This window comes from Phacochoerus africanus, chromosome 9, assembly GCF_016906955.1.
Source record: "Phacochoerus africanus isolate WHEZ1 chromosome 9, ROS_Pafr_v1, whole genome shotgun sequence".
Taxonomy (NCBI): Eukaryota; Metazoa; Chordata; class Mammalia; order Artiodactyla; family Suidae; genus Phacochoerus; species Phacochoerus africanus.
In genome coordinates, this window is record NC_062552.1 from 30,864,143 (window position 1) to 30,880,698 (window position 16,556).

Below are 16,556 nucleotides of genomic sequence, written 5' to 3' on the forward strand. Positions count from 1 at the left end.
GCTTGCCAAGGTCGCTCCGCCTCTTCCGCCTGGAAGCTATATAAGAATGTTACGTCACTTCCGCTCCCTCTTCCACTGGAGGCCTACACGCCGCCGCCCGCGCTGCAGCCATGGTAAGAGTTGGGTTCGTTTGGGTATCTGGCGACATCGGAGCCGGGACAGGGAAGGCTTGCTGTCAGAGCGCCGAAAATGTCCTGTCCTGGGGGCTCGCAGCGTTTTGTGTGGAGCCTTGGGCCTCATTCCTGGAGAAGGACGACAAAGCAGCCAGTTCTAGGCCGTGGGGCCCGAGGATGAGCGCTCCCCGGGCTCTGGGAAGGCCTGGGAGCGCGTGGGCCCTCCGTCCCGCTGCTTGGGAGCGGGCAGGAGGCGTTCTCCTCCGGAGATGGCGTTCTCCGATCCTGGACGCTTCCTGTTGTACTGTTGGCAGGACCAGGGAGTCGTGTTGTGTCGTGAAGACCTGACGGGGGCTCTTTGCACCTTGCATGACAAGCTTCACGCTCTTGTTTGGGGTTAACGGTTTGGCGGGAGTTCGCGAAGTCTGACATCTCCCTCCATCTCTATCAGTCTCTAGTAATCCCTGAGAAGTTCCAGCACATTTTGCGAGTACTCAACACCAACATCGATGGGCGGCGGAAAATTGCCTTTGCCATCACTGCGATTAAGGTAAAGGAGCTGGGGGTGTGAAGGAAACTTGGGTAAACACCTGAGGTGTAAGCAAAAGTCCCAACCGTATCACCTGGGCTGCTGGGTAAAAACAATGGTCAGGGTCCATCTAAGCCCTTGCCACATTTGCCGCGAAAGGTAAGTGGTAAAAGCCAAAGAACAGTCTTAGGTGAAGCAAAGCTGTTTTCACCTAGGGGTCGGGGAAAGGCTTTGGTTGTCTGCCAGCATTTGTTCACTAAACCGGCCTGGACCATCAGCAGTCAACTTATGCTCCCTGCTATATAGGTTTTTGCTCCTAGTGCATCATAAGAGCAGTCCTTCTTGTGAAATGTGTATGTCCTGGAAATGGGATAATGGTACACTCTGAAGGGAGAGTAGAAAGGCCAAGAGATTCCAAGTATGAAGAAACCAGGAGATGGGGGGGGGGGGTCACTATATCATAACAAGGTCAGTGAGCGCGGGCTTAACTAACAAAAAAGTGACCTTACCAGTATGCTTATGTTATGTGGTGCCAGGGCTAAGCCTTTCTTGCTCACAATCCCCAAAGGACACCACGGTAAGTATTTTATAGATAGGTTGTTAATTTAAAATGGTAAATCACAAGCTTTGCTTTATAAGAGCCATCATGTTTACTTTGAATTCTTTTCATTCTGTAATTCAGGGTGCACAACTTTCGGTCTTAAGTGGTGCATGAGGAGACTGCTTCCTTCTATTGTGAAACTAGTAAGGCGGTGCACAGTACAGGCTTATTTTATTGCACTTTACAGATAACCTCTTTTTTGTGGCAACCCTGTCTTGAGCAAATCATTTTTCCAACAGCATTTGTTCACTTGGTGTCTTCTGTCACATTTTGGTGATTCTCACAATATTTCAGACATTTTCATTGTTATGTTTGTTACAGCAATCCATTGTCATTGACTTTTGTTACTATTGCACAAAGGCTCAGATGATGGTTAGCACTTTTTAATAAAGTATCTTTTCATTAAGGCATGTATGTATGTTTTTTTAACGTAAGACTATTGCTCACTTAATAACCTACATAACTTACATGCACTGGGAAAACAAAAAGATTTTGTGTAGCTCCCTTTACTGCAACATTCACTTTTCCGAGTGGTGTAGAACTGAGCCCTGAGTATCTCCACACGTTGGTTGTCTGTTCCCTTTTTAGGGGTTGTTAGGAGGCTTGAGTGAAAATAAAAGATGAGCATCATTCATTAATAGGCTGCTTCTGTTAAACCCTTTCTGCCTCCTTAACTAGTTTGGTATTTGTTACTTTAATTATGCAGCCTAACCTTTGTAGTCAGCTGAAAACAGTTTAACCAAAGTTTCTGGTGCTTAATGAGTTTTTTGATAATCTCTTAAGGATCCTGAGGCTCTGCTTATCACTGGGAAGCTTGTTCTAGAGGTATTGGGGTTTTGCTAATTGTACGGAGAGCCAGCCTTTGCTCTCTTCCTCTGGTGAAAACTGAAGCTTGGAGGTATTTTAAGGATCTAAAGAAGGGGGGAAATACTTGGAAACTGAAAATCCAAAACATGTAGTTAAAGGAGGAGATTGATTGGCCAGGGAAGGGTGAAGTGTTGACTGACACAGAAAAAAGCAACCCCCAGCCACCGCCACCCCCACCCAAAAAAAAAAAAAACCCATAAGGTGTGTTGGGGGGGTGCTTTTTAAGGCTGCACCCAAGCAATATGGAAGTTCCCAGGCTTGGGATCTAATTGTAGCTGCAGCTGCTAGCCTATACCACAGTCACAGCAATTCAGGATCCTTAACCCACTGAGTGAGGACAGACTTGTTGGCTTAAATCTCCGTTCTGGTTGCCAGACATTTAAATCGAGGTGTAAGCAGGGGCCATGCTCCCTCTGGAGGCTCTAAGAGTCCTTTCCTGTCTTACCTTCTGTCTTCTGGTGGCTGACAACAATCCTTGGAACCTTGTCTTAGAGCTGCATCACTGTGGTGTTATCACATGGCCTTCTTGCTCTGTGTCCGCTCTTGTAAGAATACCAGACAGACATTGGTTTTAATCCAGTATGACCTCATTTTAAGTATATTTGCAAAGATCCTATTTCCAAACAATCACCTTTGGAGGTTTCAGATGGACATACACTTAGTGGGACACAGCTCAACCCAATACACCATCCTTCACTATCCAAATCTGACTCGTGAGTTCAGGTGGCAAGGAGCGCTGGTGTTGGTGATATGCCACTGATTTAAGCAGTAGTTGATACTGATTGTAGAGATGGAATGACCTGCCCAAAGAATCATGACCCATGGCCCAAGTGAGCAACTGACCCTTTTATTTCAGAGTACTTTAGGGTGGTTTGGTCTTTTTAGGGCCCCATCCACGGCATATGGAGGTTCCCAGGCTAGGATTCAAATTGCAGCTATAGCTGCCAGCCAACACCAAATCTGCTGCAGCAACTCCAGATCCTTAACCCACTGGGCAAGGCCAGGGATCGAATGTCAGTTGGGGTTAATTAACTAGTGGGCCACAGGGGGAATTCCCAAAATACCTTAGTCTTGCTACTTTGTTGCTACCTCAGCTTTGAGAGACCCTAGCTTTGCCCTCCACAGTGCTGAAGTTGGGAGGTGCCGCTCCTTGGTGTGCTGGGCGACATGTAAAAATTCTGCTTTGGGGGGTGTGGGCATCTGCCACGAGTTCTTCATTCATGGTCCAGCCCTCCCCAAAGCTTTTTCTCCTTTAACAGTTAAGACTTCCTGTCTAGGAATGTGTGCAAGCACTGGCTCTACCTTTGTTTTTCGAATCTTGGGTCTATGATGGAAACCAAGAAAATCACTCATCCAGCTCCCAAACTTCTCCTCAGGGTGTAGGACGGAGATATGCTCATGTGGTGTTGAGGAAAGCAGACATCGACCTCACCAAGAGGGCAGGAGAGCTCACAGAGGATGAGGTGAGGATGGGAGGGGGCTGTGGGTTGGCCCTGAGGGGGACCACCTGGACCTGACCTGTGTCTTTGCCTGCCAGGTGGAACGTGTAATCACCATTATGCAGAATCCTCGCCAATACAAGATTCCAGACTGGTTCTTAAATAGACAGAAGGATGTGAAGGATGGGAAGTACAGCCAGGTGTGTATTGGGATGGGCGGGTGTGCAGGTGGAGCCCAGGGGAACAGGTAGAGCAAGCGACCCTCACCGCCACCTCTGCAGGTCCTGGCCAATGGTCTGGATAACAAACTCCGTGAAGACTTGGAGCGACTGAAGAAGATTCGGGCCCACAGAGGGCTGCGCCATTTCTGGGGGTGAGTGGGGCGGGGGTGTCATCTCTGCCTCCCCCTGGACCCCCAGAGAATTCTCACGTTCCATCTTTCCCCAGACCTTTGCTTTGTGTGGTGTGTGACTCCTCTCTTTTCCCACTTGCAGACTGCGTGTCCGAGGCCAGCACACCAAGACCACAGGCCGCCGTGGCCGCACCGTGGGTGTGTCCAAGAAGAAATAAATGTGTCGGTGCTGCCTGTTAATAAATAGTTTATACAGTTATGGCTTGCTTTCTGGTTCTTTTGGTCATTTTCTCCCTTAGCTGATGGTCCAAATTTAAACTGTGATATTCAGTGCCCCAACCTGAGTTGGGAGGGAGGAGGATCACGAGCTGCTGGCCTTGAGGGGAACCCTTATGGGGCTGGGGCTGGCATGCTGTGTAGGCGGCCAGGCCAGGCCAGCCCGGACAAAGCGCGCAGCTGCGGATCTTTACCGCCCAAGCCGTCGGGACCGGAAGTCGGGAGGCGGGGATGTTGCTTTCGGTGACCCGGAAGAGCAGTTCCGTGTTTGGGAGGAGGTCGCTGCGGATGGTCCCGCGGCCCCGAACCCACTCCTGCCGCGTCTCGGCGAGAACACCGCGCCCTCCGTTTAGGTTCTGCCTTCCGAGTGGGCAGGAGCTTCACCCCGGACGCCGGGACCTGCAGGCCCCGCCCACTCAGCGAGGGGCGGGGCCGGGGCTGACCAGGTAACTTCCCGGCGCCGAGCGCCCAGCTCGCCTCGTGCCGGTCGTGGCGGGTTCGGCAGGCTAGTGTCCCGGAGCCGACCTGACCGCCCTCCCTTCTTCCCCTCCAGCTCACCTCCGACCGTCGCCCACCATGCGCCTCAGCCTCTCCCGGCGCCTGCTCCTCGCCGCCCTGCTGCTGGTGATTATCTGGACTCTATTTGGACCCTCAGGCCTCGGGGAGGAGCTGCTGAGCCTCTCGCTGGCCTCCCTGCTCCCAGCCCCGGCCTCGCCTGGGCCGCCCCTGGCCTTGCCTCGCCTCTTGATCCCCAACGAGGAGGCGTGTGGTGGGCCCGGCGTTCCTCCGTTCCTGCTAATCCTGGTTTGCACAGCCCCGGACAACCTGAATCAGAGGAACGCCATTCGGGCCTCGTGGGGCCGGCTGCGCGAGGCCCGGGGGCTCAGGGTGCAGACTCTTTTTCTGCTGGGAGAGCCTAGCGGAGGCTCCAGAGAGAACGACCTGGCCAGGGAGTCAGCTGCCCATGGGGATATCATGCAGGCGGCCTTCCAGGACTCCTATCGCAATCTCACCCTCAAGACCCTCAGCGGGCTGAATTGGGCTGACAAACACTGCCCTATGGCCCGCTACATCCTCAAGACTGACGACGACGTGTTTGTCAATGTCCCAGAGCTGGTATCGGAGCTGGTCCGGCGAGGGGGCCATTGGGAGCAATGGGAGCAGGAGCCCCAGAGAAAGGCTAAGGTTGGTGATGAGGGTGGGGAAGGAAGCCTCACCTCGGGGAGCCAGCCGGTGCCTCTCTTGTACTTGGGCCGGGTGCACTGGCGGGTGCACCCTTCTAGGACGCCAGGGGGCAGACACCAGATAGCAGAGGAGCAGTGGCCTCCTGCCTGGGGCCCCTTCCCCCCGTACGCCTCAGGAACTGGATACCTGCTGTCAGCGTCTGCTGTGCAGCTCATCCTGAAGGTGGCCAGCAGAGCACCCCCTCTGCCACTGGAGGATGTCTTTGTGGGGGTAAGTGCCCGAAGAGGAGGCCTCACCCCCACCCACTGTGTCAGGCTGGCTGGCGCCACCCACTACCCCCTGGACCGGTGCTGCTACGGGAGGTTCCTGCTGACCTCCCATAGGTTGGACCCCAGGGAGATGCAGGAGGCCTGGGAGCTGGTGGGTGGCTCTGATGGCCGAAGAACTGTACCCTTCTGCTCCTGGCTGCAGGGAGTGCTGGGCATCCTCCGGTGTCGGGTCATAGCCTGGCTTCACAGCTGAGTGCCAGGGGCACAGGGTCCTGTCAGCACCCCCCTCCCCACCTCTTCCCTCCCGGGCGGCTGCAGCTGGTCAGTCTCTCCCATTCCAGATGCCTGGTCACTAGATGCCTGGTCACTGAAGGCAGGGATACAGGAGACAGGGCAGATTGGGTTGTTCTCTCTAAACAAAGCAGGAGCCAGGTACGGGCCCCTCAATAAACTTGTCTCTCTTCCTCTCCAAGTACAATGTGGTCCTCACCAGGAGTCCCAGAACACAAACCTGGGGAGCCCAGAAGCCGCCAGTCCCCACTGGATGGGAAGGACACCTCGGGATGGGAGAAAGGGAAGTCAGCCTCTTCATGGAGGACAGCCCTAAGGAGCAGACTAAGGCCACAGAGGTGGCAAAACGTGGGGCGGGTGCAGAGGAAGCCAGCAAGACCCCACCCCCACCCCCCGGCCCTGATCCGAGAGTAGCCCATGCCAGCACGGGGGGAATGGGTCCACAGGATGATCCAGACACAAGATGCAAAACCCTCCTTCCTCTTTAATAGCCATCCACCCAGAGCCAGCTGGCCACCCCCCTCACCCCCCCCAACCCCTGGCCCAACGGGGAGGGCTCGATGCTCCCTGCACGTTCCAGGGAACAGGTCATTCCCCACTGGTGGGAGAACATTGTTCTCAGACCACCTTGGAGTGGGGTTCAGCGCACAAATCGGTCCAGGGCAGATGGCCGGGCCCCTGTGGGCTTGGCCTTCTCTTGCTTCTGCTGCTGCTGCTGCTGTTTAAGGCTCTGCCGGACTTTGTCCTGGGGAAGGAGAAAGGGGTGAGGTGCAAGGGGTGGGCTGGAAGCCAAACCCACAGAGGGAGGGCCTGGTCCTCAGGATGCCACCGTGACCCAGTGCTCGTTTACCCTGTGTTCTTCATCCATGACCTTCTTCTTCCTCTTCACTAGACTTGCTGTGGAGCTGCGGCCCTTCTGCTTTGGCTTTGGCTGGAAAGGAGCCTTGGCCTCGGGATCATAGCCCTGAGGGAGGGGACAGGAGTGAAACCTGTAACAGGCTCCAAAGCAGGGGACAATGGCAGCACCTGCCCTCAGAGCTATACTGGTGGGGACGCGGTGGGGACAGGAGGTGGGCGTGAGGAAGGCCCAGGCGCCCAGGCCCTGCTCCATACCAGCCTCTCGATCCGTTCCTTCTTCTCCTGCTCCATGGAGACCACATCCACCTCTGCGAGGGCTCGGGGGTCCAGGCAGATGAGCTCTGCTGGCACCTGGACGTGTCAGAGGGACAGCAAAGGGTGAGGAGGTGGGAATCTGGGAGGCCGCTGAGCCCCGCACTGCAGACCCCCACCCAGAGCACAGTCCTCACCTTCTCCAGAAGGGCCTTCACCTCCCACTCCTGGCGCTGCTTGCGGCTCCGGTAAGGATTACTCTCCAGCCCATCAAAGTTGGGTTCAGCAGCCCCTGGAGGGAAGGAGGGAGGGAGAAGCCATAACTGACCATCTCCTGTTCTGCCCAGCGTTCACCCCCCTGCACGCCCACCCCTGCCACTTACCAGGGACCAGCATGCTGGTGACGCCCCCGCTGTGTCCCACCCCGAGCACATCCTCAAAGGGGCAGAACTGCAGGCCGTGCACGTGGCCAGTGAGCCGGTGGGTGAGGTAGGGCCGCTCCAGGCAGGGGGCGCCGGCCCCACCCGGCCCTGCCCAGACATTGACCACATCGCCCAGTCCTGCGGCCAGCAGCCCACGCTGGGAGAAGGCCAGATGCCCCGCCCCCTGGGGCAGGGTCCGTGCGCTCAGGGGCTGGAACGTTCCCCGCAGGTCAAAGATCTTCAGCTGGTGGTCCAGGCCAGAGGTAGCCATGTGCCTGGGGAAGGAGAGCAATTGATGGGTTGCAGAAGCTTCCTGGGCAAGCGCATGGCCAAGTCCAGGCATCGAGTCCTCTGTTGAGGACCAACGGTGACAGTAGCCACCACCGTCACACTCCATGCACCACAGGCCTCCTCACAGCCAGGCAGTACACAGTGGAACTATTTCACTGAGGAAACTGAAGCTGAGAAAGGAAATCGGAGTGAGCAGTAGAGCTATAATTCAGGTCAGACCTGGGTCTTAGGACACGAGAGTGACAGGGAGAACACCCAGGACAGCCTGCACTGAGCCATGGGGTCCCCATAGACCTGCACACCAGTGGTCAGCTAAGGCAAGGACTGACCACAGTGGTCAGGCAGGGCTTCGTGGGAAAACCAGAGTTAAGCCATTCTAGGTAATTCTCAAGGAAGCAAAAGAAACATACAGAAGGTACCAATGAAATAACATCAGAGCATGCAGACAAAGAGACAGGGATCTGTGAACCAGACGCGGGGGGGGGGGGGGGGCGGAACAGGGTCAGGAGCAGACAAACTGCAGGGGCTCTTCAAAGTCAGACCAGAGACTATTAGTCCCCAACACTGCTAACAGGGACACGCCACACAATGACAACTGCATAGCCTTAGAAAGCCTTAAAGAGCGAGGGAGTGATGCACTAGTGGCCCTAGGAGGACGGAAGGTGAGCTGGTGACCACCCAAGGAGTCAAAAGTCATTTACTCTCTGGAGTTTCTATTGATGATTAAGTGGCCCCTCAGAGAGAGAGGCTGAAAGAGACCAGGCAGACAAGTGGTTCTGTTTTTTCAGGAGCCAAGGACTTGTTCTAGCCTTGGCTTGTGCACCTACGGGAGGCCCTGAAGAGTCCCTCTGAGCAGCCTCAGCTGGTGACAGGGTGAACAGAGGCCCCGCTGGACGCGTCTCCTGACCAGACGACAGCCAGGGCCCAATTCTGCTAGCGTGAATGGCCATGAGCGCCAACCAGGAGCTACTGAGGGCTCCTGGGAGTACAGGGCCACCCCCTCCACTGAACCAACAACTCAAGGCCACACACCAGCTCCTCACCCCACGTGCCCACCTTTGGGATCTCCTGTGCAGATGCCAACCCAGTGCCAGCCAGGCACCCAGGCCACACTAGCATAGGCCAGACTCACAAGAAACAGTTCAGCTTTGAAAATCCAATCCAGTCCTGATGGAAGCTTCCAGAAAGCTTCCAGAGGACGTAAGTTTCATCTCCAGAGCCCCGTGGTCTGTGGGGCAGGCCTGAGGAGGACCAGAGATATGCAGGGGTGGGCCTCAGATCAAAGACCAGAGCCTCTCAGCGTCAGGCTGGTGACCAAACCTCTGGACAAACTGCCTAAGCCCCGGGCACAGGAGGAGCTGACCCAGTGCAGTGGCCCATAGAGGCAGAAAGCTCAGGACAGGCCTCCCACCCCCCAGAGCCAGAGTGGCACAGACATGGAGTAGAAAGGGCAGGACCAAACCACGTGTCCACAAAGATACAACCCCAAGGGCCAAGGGGTCTGGCACCCAGAGGCTTCCTGATTTGCTTTAAAACGACTGGAACACTGATATTTAAAGTTCCCGCTGTGGCACAGTGGGTTGAGAATTTGACTGCAGCAGCTCAGGTCACTGCAGAACATGCAGGTTCAATCCCCGGTCCAGCACAGTGAGTTAAAGGATCTAGAGTTGCTGCAGCTGTGGCTCGAATTCAGCCCCTGGCCTGGGAACTTCCATGTGCCTCAGGTGTGGCCGAAAAATTAAAAAGTAAAAATTAAGGGAAAAAAAAAAGGAGATATTTAAAGTAGGAGGCTCCTGAGCTGTAGTGTACAAGGAGGCGAGCAGTGTGGAAAAGAGCATCCTACCCACAGCACCCAGCATCCAGCACCAGGAAGAACCAAGCCACTGAGTATGGCGAGAAAGAGAGCTTGGGAGTTCCCATCGTGGCTCAGCAGCAACAAACTTGACTAGTATCCATGAGGACGCAGGTTGGATCCCTGGCCTCGCTCAGTGGGTTAACGATCCGGTGTTGCCATGACCCATGGTGTAAGTCACAGATGTGGCTCACGTCCCGCATTGCTGTGGCTATGGTGTATGTAGGCCGGCAGCTGCAGCTCCAATTCAACCCCTAGACTGGGAACCTCCATATGCTGTGGGTGCCACCCTAAAAAGCAAAAAAAAAAAAGAAAGAAACAGAGCTTGGAGGAGCCCTGGACGGGAAAGCAGTCAAGACCCTGAGGGGCCCTGGGCAGCCACAAAGTGAGGCCACCAAAGCAGGATAGAGCTGGGGTGCCCAAGGAGCACTCACAGTGCTCCTACCTCTGTAACCAGTAGCTCAAGATCACCAGACCGGAGTTGTCAAAGTTGGGACCTGGGCAACAGTGCAGGTGGCCCAAGAAACGGCCTTATAGCAAGCCATCCACCAGGGAACAAGGGAGATCTGGGTGGTACAGACAAACGAGTAGAAGCTGAGTGCTTCACCCAGCCCGTTGTTCCCAAAACTACAGCCACCTGAGCATGTAAACAAAACGGAACTGCAGAGGCCCCGGGGCAGGTTCATCCTGATGCCCCCAGAACCTCAGCACAGAGCCTAACCCGCAGAGGTGCCTGACAAATGCCTGACAGACGATGAATGGATTAGAGACACTAGAAACGCGGGGGGGGGGGGGAATCATCCACAGGGTCCAGATACACAGAAATAGCAACAGCCATGAAAATGCAAACACTTTCCCAGGAAGAGCAGAAGTTCAAAGCAGACCCTCTGCCCCAACCCTCCCATCACCGGCCAGACCTGAAGAGAACCATCGTATTGAGGGTGGCGGTGAAACATGGGGCTCCCTACCCACCAGACATCACGCTGAACCGGAGATGCCTTAACACATTCATCGGTTTTAGGAGCTGAGCCCAGGCCTGGCAAACTAAGACCCATAAGCCAACAAAGCCAGCCCACCACCTATTTCTGTACGGCCCACAGCTGTAGGCAATGTCCTTTTTTTTTTTTCCCTTTGGCTTTTTAGCGCCACACCCTTGGCATATGGAAGTTCCCAGGCTAGGGGCTGAATCGGAACTACAGCTGCCGGCCTACAGCACAGCCACAGCAACACGGGATCCAAGCCAAGTCTGTGACCTACACCACAGCTCACAGCAACGCCAGATCCTTAACCCACTGAGTGAAGCCAGGGATCGAACTTGAAACCTCATAGATCCTAGTCAAGATCGTTAACAGTGAGCCACAAAGGGAACTCCCATGTACAGAATGGTTTTTAGGAGTTCCCGTCGTGGCGCAGTGGTTAACGAATCCGACTAGGAACCATGAGGTTGTGGGTTCAGTCCCTGGCCTCGCTCAGTGGGTTAAGGATCCGGCGTTGCCGTGAGCTGTGGTGTAGGTTGCAGACGCGGCTCGGATCCCGCGTTGCTGTGGCTCTGGCGTAGGCCAGTGGCTCCAGCTCCGATTTGACCCCTAGCCTGGGAACCTCCATATGCTGCGGGAGCGGCCCAAAGAAATAGCAAAAAGACAAAAAAAAAAAAAGACCTATTACATATGCACAGAACTACTTATCCATAAAAAAAAAAAAAAGAATGGTTTTCAATGTTGAGTAGCTGAGGGGAAAAAAAATCAAAAGACATATATTTCAAGATGTGCAAATGATTTGAAACTCAAATCGCAGGGGCCACAAATAAAGTTTCAGTGAACTCATTAGCAGCCACATTCATGAAGTTACTTATCCTGCGGCTGCTTGTTGCGCTGAAACGGCACAGTACGTGGTAGAGACACCAAAGGCATCTTATCTCTTTGCACTGTGCCCTGCGCCATGCAGTCTCGGTGACAACACCTATCTCTCGATAGCACCCCCATGTCATCATCTATCTGTGTGAAAAGGTATTTACAAAGATGAAACACACAAAATCTCTCCACAGATCAGCATCTAAACATTTCCAATTGAGTGTGAAGATTCAGAACACTAACTCTGAACCTCAAGTGAACAAAATACTAGTCTCAAAAACGGGAATCCGATTCTTCCCAATAGTAGACCAATATTACAAAAATAGTGTTCAATTTCTTAAAAAAAAACACTGCTTAAAAACTCACGATGCTCTGTTTCCTCTTCTTATTTAAGCACCTACATAAAATGCTCAAGGATGCACCGCTGCCTACAAAGCCTGAAATTTTTACCATGCAGCTCTTTACTGAAAAGGTTTTCTGGAGTTCCCGTTGTGGTGCAGTGGTTAACGAATCTGACTAGGAACCATGAGGTTGCGGGTTCGATGCCTGGCCTTGCTCAGTGGGTTAAGGATCCGGTGTTGCTGTGAGCTGCGGTGTAGGTCGCAGCCGCGGCTCAGACCCCGCGTTGCTGTGGCTCTGTCGTAGGCCGGAGGCTACAGCTCCGATTTGACCCCTAGCCTGGGAACCTCCATATGCCGAGAGAGCGGCCCAAGAAGTGGTTAAAAAAAAAAAAAAGAAAAGGTTGTCTGACTCTTGAGTTGGACACTCTGGTCCCCCCTCTCAGGGGGAGGAAAGTGTATGGTCACTGAGGTCACCAGCATGGCTGGTCAGCGGTCACCAGAATTTAAGCCAAAGCAGCTCAGCTACAGAGTCTGTGCTCTAGAGGTACACTGCCTTCTAGTTCTTTCTGACCCGCTGTAGCCACGCCCCCCAGCACCTCACACCAAACAAGTGACTTACGTGCCTGTAGGATCGACTGCCACGGCCCGCACCCCACCGCGGTGGCACAGAATCTTTGCCAGCGGCTCCTTCACTGCAGGGCTCCATAAAGACACAGTCCCTGGATATGAGAGAAGAACTCAAGTTACTAAGAGGGCGCTGAGGCCACTAAACTGGGGAAAGAGGGGACTGGAGGCCAAGAGGTAACACGAGAGGAAAGTAAAGGGGCAGTTTGAGTTTCGGGGACTTGTTAAGTACAAATCTAGAACAGCAGGTCAGGATGACGATCAAGATTCAGCCAAGGACCAACCGTTGCTGTGTCCGAGGTGGACGACGGCATTGTAAGGGTTCTGGGTCATGACGTCGAGCCGTCCAGCCCGGGCGTTCAGAGCTGCCACGATCTTGCCCACTGACACGTCCAGGTAGGTCAGAAACCCTGTCTCTGACTGAGAGAAAAAGGATGAGTCCCAGCTGCCCTCTGGGCTCCCTCTACTGGGCCCCAGGGGAGGATGAGTCTTCATGGGGGGCTGCCACCCGGGCCCTGTGCTCCACAGCCACTCACAGCCGTGGCCAGGAGGAAGTGGAAGGGCAGGAACTCAAGCCGGGTGATGCGGTCACAGCGGCGGACACAGTGGAGCTCGATGCCCTGGTTGTCGTAAATGTGAAGCCAGCGGTTCTGAGCGACAGCAAGCAGTGCTTCTGAATGCAGAAACCTAGGAGGAGCAGGAGTGGTGGGGGTGACAGAGAGTCACTGGCAGTCACTCAGTCGGGGATGGGCTGTCTCACCACCCGCCGCCTCCGCCGCCGCCGCCACCACCATCACCACCAGAGCCCACGGACCGAATGTCCCGCACCGCCTCCATGACGTTGATCTCGCACATAAGCTTCTTTGTCACCCAGTCGAGGGCCGCCACGTGACCCCGTCGCCCTCCCAAAGCCAGGTGCCTGTTGGAGGTGGAGGACAGGCAGGGTGTCAGCACAGGGAGCACCCTGCCTCTGAGGTCTGCCCCCACCAGCTTCCCTCCACACTCACCCTCACACGCGAGCAGGTCACAAGAGTCTCCCACATCAACAGTCCAAACGTACACTCATATATGTACACATAGGTATATACACACCCAAACATGCACACAACGCGGCAGGGGTGGGCAAGGCTGCAGCAATGAAGGAGACTCAACCACACCCTAGTTCAAGTCACTGGAAGTCAACCTTACCTCCCTGTTCGAGAGTAATTCAGCCTGTAGGGTCCAAACTGCCTCAAGTTCAAGTCAAAGTGCTGGAAAAGGGAATAGCAGAGAAAAAAAGAAAGAAAAAAATTGGCTCCCTTCAGTAATATTTTCTTCTAGCCCCACTTCCATCCTGCTCTGCACCCCAGTCAGCCCGCTGGATCCTTTTGCACCCTCAGGCTCACCTTGGCTGCACTTGCAATATCCACAGCCTCTGCGATGTCAGCCTGGCGTATCCTTGCTGTGTCCTCCCCATCCTCACCTTCCAGAAACCTGCCAGTGAATGTCAGGGTTGCATTAAGCTTTCCGATGTGAAGTCGGTGTATCAACATAAAAATGAGAAATGAGAGCCTCATAAACCAGGAGCTGGGGAGGCCCACATTAGGGTCCACTTACCCAGGTTCCTCAGCCAGCAGCAGCTCAGAACGAGCAGCTTTGACGCTTATTTCCTCTTCCTCAGCTTCAGCAGCATCAAGCCGGCTTTGGGCTTTGGACTTGGAACGGGGCAGCTACAATCATTGGTGGGAGAGGAATGGGCGAGTATGGGGGTTACAGGAAAGCCACCTGACCGCGCCTCCATCCAGCTCACCCAGACAACTCCCTGCCTGCAACTCCTCCCCACTCTCCGACCGGTCCTCACCTTTTTGGATTTGTCGATGCGACGGAACTTTCGAACTACCTCCACAGGGACGGGGGCGGGGCCTGCAAACGGGTCCTGGGCCTGGGACAGGAATGGGGCAATTAGTAAACAGGCTCGGGTTGATCCCAACTCTCGTACCCTCAAAGCACGAGGAGACTTGCCTCGCCACCCTATAAGGTCCCAGGCTCACCCCAGACAAGCTCCGCTGAGGGCCTGGACTCCTCCATTCTTGGGGTTTCTTTGGGACCTGGGGCTTCTTGGGGAACCGAGACTTCTTTTGGATGGGAGCGTTCTTTGGCTTCTGAGGTCGGGCCTCTCGATTCTTCTTCTGTTTACGAGGGGGACCCGGAGAGGCTCCGGCAGCTGTCGGAGCGGTCTCTTCCTCCCAGTATCGCCGAGGTTTCTGCTGGCAGATCAGGACCCCTGATAATCCGCTGCCTCCGCCCCGCCCCTCCAACCCCTCAGCCAAAAACTTTCCTTTCAACCCAAGAAGGTCTCTACCTTTCTCTTGGCCTGAAGTCTGTTCTTCTTGGGCGGGACATCACTGCCAGGCTTGGGGGCTGTCTCCATCAAGCCCACCCGAACCGCGACACACGTGCAAACTCCTCTCAGCTGTCCCACAGTCGGATTGAAAACTCCCGGAAGTCTTACGGCCCTCATCCAATCAGCTCCGCCCCAAGCTCGAAGCCCTCAAGGCGCCATCTTGAGTGAGGGCGCTCTCTCCAGTGAGGGGGGGGGGGGGCAGACCTTGGCCCCGCCCCCGTGAGGCAGTTTATGCCTGAGTAATGAAAGAGAGGTGGTCCGGAGCCAGGACTCAAGTTGACTGTGCAGTTCCTTTTTCCAGCTTCGTTTCCCCATGTTGCCTAGAACGTTCCGAATCCAGCCTTTTAGAAAAACGCCACTCGTGTAACAAGTGAGAACTACAGTTCCCGGCATGCGTCAGACGAGAGCTTCCCGCGCCGTCTCTTCCCAGCATTCTCTGTTTACTTCCTGGTTCACCAACACTGAAAGAAGAACGTGAGTAGACCAGGCGTTCGGTTGAGGGTTCTGGGGTCTCTTTTCCCCCGCTGCCGCCTAGAGCAGGGGTGGAGTCGATATCTCGGACGCGGGGAGACTGCGGTGCCCCGAGGGGCTGCTTCTCAAGAGGGCTGTCATTTCCGCAGGCCGGAAAGGGGAGGTCGGGTACCTTCCAGAGTGTGCAACCCAGCGCCCCTCTCCCTCTCCCCGCGGAGTTTCGTCCTCGTCATGGCTGAGCTGATCCAGAAGAAGCTACAGGGAGAAGTGGAGAAATATCAACAGCTACAGAAGGGTAGGGGAACGGGGTTGTCCCGGTTCTCTCACTACCCGAAGCCTTGCAAGATGCGTCCTGCCCCGCTCCATCCCACCCGTGCCCCTTCCCCACCTCCATGGTGTTCCCGTCCTTGTCGCTCCATTTCTCACCAGGACGGTAGGGATTGGGTGGCATATCTGATGTCTTTAATCAAGTCTTCCCTCCCACCCGCCAGACTTGAGTAAGTCCATGTCAGGGAGGCAGAAACTAGAAGCACAACTAACAGAAAATAATATCGTGAAGGAGGTGAGAGCACAGGATTTGTGGGGCGAGGAGGGAACTGTCCTGGCAATGTTTCTGATCACAGATGTCCTGCCCCTCCATCAGGAACTGGCCCTGCTGGATGGATCCAACGTGGTCTTTAAACTTCTGGGTCCCGTGCTGGTCAAACAGGAGCTGGGAGAGGCTCGAGCCACAGTGGGGAAAAGGCTGGACTACATCACAGCTGAAATGTGAGTCTTTGTTCCAGCACCTTCTGACAGACATGCCACGGTGGAAGACGTGTTGAGAAAGCCTTGTAGAGTAGCTTCCAAAGCTGTTCCCACCACCACCACCACCACCACCACCCAGTTCCTCCAGCCGCTTTCCTTTTAACCCCTCTTCTCCTCCCTCCCTTGGATCTCACGTTCCCCACCAATCTCCTTCCTGCCTTCAGCATCCTCAGCAGTAAGTCTCATTAAGACCTCACCGTTTTTGCTGTTCTATCTTCCTCAGTAAGCGATACGAATCCCAACTCCGGGAACTGGAGCGCCAGTCAGAGCAACAGAGGGAGACCCTGGCTCAGCTGCAGCAGGAGTTCCAGCGGGCCCAGGCAGCCAAGGCAGGGGCTCCTGGGAAGGCCTGACCCTGTGGAGGGGGGAGGGAGGGGGTGGGAATGAGGCAGCTCAAGGGTCTCTACTGTAGTGAATAAAATGTGAAAACACCTGGCTGTTTTCTCACCAGCCACTTCTGTTTTAATCGTCTCCACCTTTTCC

At 54.8% G+C, this 16,556-nt stretch overlaps 4 protein-coding genes across 5 annotated transcripts; 3 read left to right on the forward strand and 1 right to left on the reverse strand.

Annotated features, from left to right (window-relative positions):
* Positions 1 to 17: 17 nt before the first annotated feature.
* RPS18 (ribosomal protein S18) lies at positions 18 to 4,160 on the forward strand. Its single transcript, XM_047794586.1, has 6 exons — positions 18 to 113; positions 565 to 663; positions 3,487 to 3,573; positions 3,648 to 3,749; positions 3,831 to 3,922; positions 4,044 to 4,160. Exons 1-6 carry the CDS (start codon positions 111 to 113, stop codon positions 4,117 to 4,119), a joined length of 459 nt encoding a protein of 152 aa, XP_047650542.1. The 5' UTR covers positions 18 to 110; the 3' UTR covers positions 4,120 to 4,160.
* A 133-nt stretch (positions 4,161 to 4,293) lies between these two features.
* On the forward strand, positions 4,294 to 6,103 carry B3GALT4 (beta-1,3-galactosyltransferase 4). Its single transcript, XM_047794584.1, has 2 exons — positions 4,294 to 4,623; positions 4,731 to 6,103. The coding sequence occupies exon 2, from the start codon at positions 4,754 to 4,756 to the stop codon at positions 5,882 to 5,884; it is 1,131 nt and encodes a 376-aa protein (XP_047650540.1). The 5' UTR covers positions 4,294 to 4,623; positions 4,731 to 4,753; the 3' UTR covers positions 5,885 to 6,103.
* A 283-nt stretch (positions 6,104 to 6,386) lies between these two features.
* WDR46 (WD repeat domain 46) lies at positions 6,387 to 15,087 on the reverse strand. Of its 2 annotated transcripts, none has more exons than XM_047794582.1 (15): positions 14,754 to 15,087; positions 14,443 to 14,655; positions 14,253 to 14,333; positions 14,009 to 14,121; positions 13,798 to 13,885; positions 13,601 to 13,662; positions 13,227 to 13,331; positions 12,949 to 13,099; positions 12,697 to 12,832; positions 12,408 to 12,507; positions 7,416 to 7,729; positions 7,230 to 7,324; positions 7,036 to 7,131; positions 6,773 to 6,886; positions 6,387 to 6,667 (listed from the first exon to the last, which is right to left on the reverse strand). In XM_047794582.1, the coding sequence occupies exons 1-15, from the start codon at positions 14,910 to 14,912 to the stop codon at positions 6,563 to 6,565; spliced, it is 1,932 nt and encodes a 643-aa protein (XP_047650538.1). In that variant the 5' UTR covers positions 14,913 to 15,087; the 3' UTR covers positions 6,387 to 6,562. The 2 variants fall into 2 exon arrangements, with proteins under 2 accessions (XP_047650538.1, XP_047650537.1); XM_047794581.1 differs by having other exon boundaries at positions 14,443 to 14,658.
* An 88-nt stretch (positions 15,088 to 15,175) lies between these two features.
* On the forward strand, positions 15,176 to 16,508 carry PFDN6 (prefoldin subunit 6). The gene is made up of 5 exons (XM_047794585.1): positions 15,176 to 15,269; positions 15,416 to 15,561; positions 15,758 to 15,828; positions 15,910 to 16,034; positions 16,297 to 16,508. Exons 1-5 carry the CDS (start codon positions 15,187 to 15,189, stop codon positions 16,424 to 16,426), a joined length of 555 nt encoding a protein of 184 aa, XP_047650541.1. The 5' UTR covers positions 15,176 to 15,186; the 3' UTR covers positions 16,427 to 16,508.
* The last annotated feature ends 48 nt before the right edge of the window (positions 16,509 to 16,556 follow it).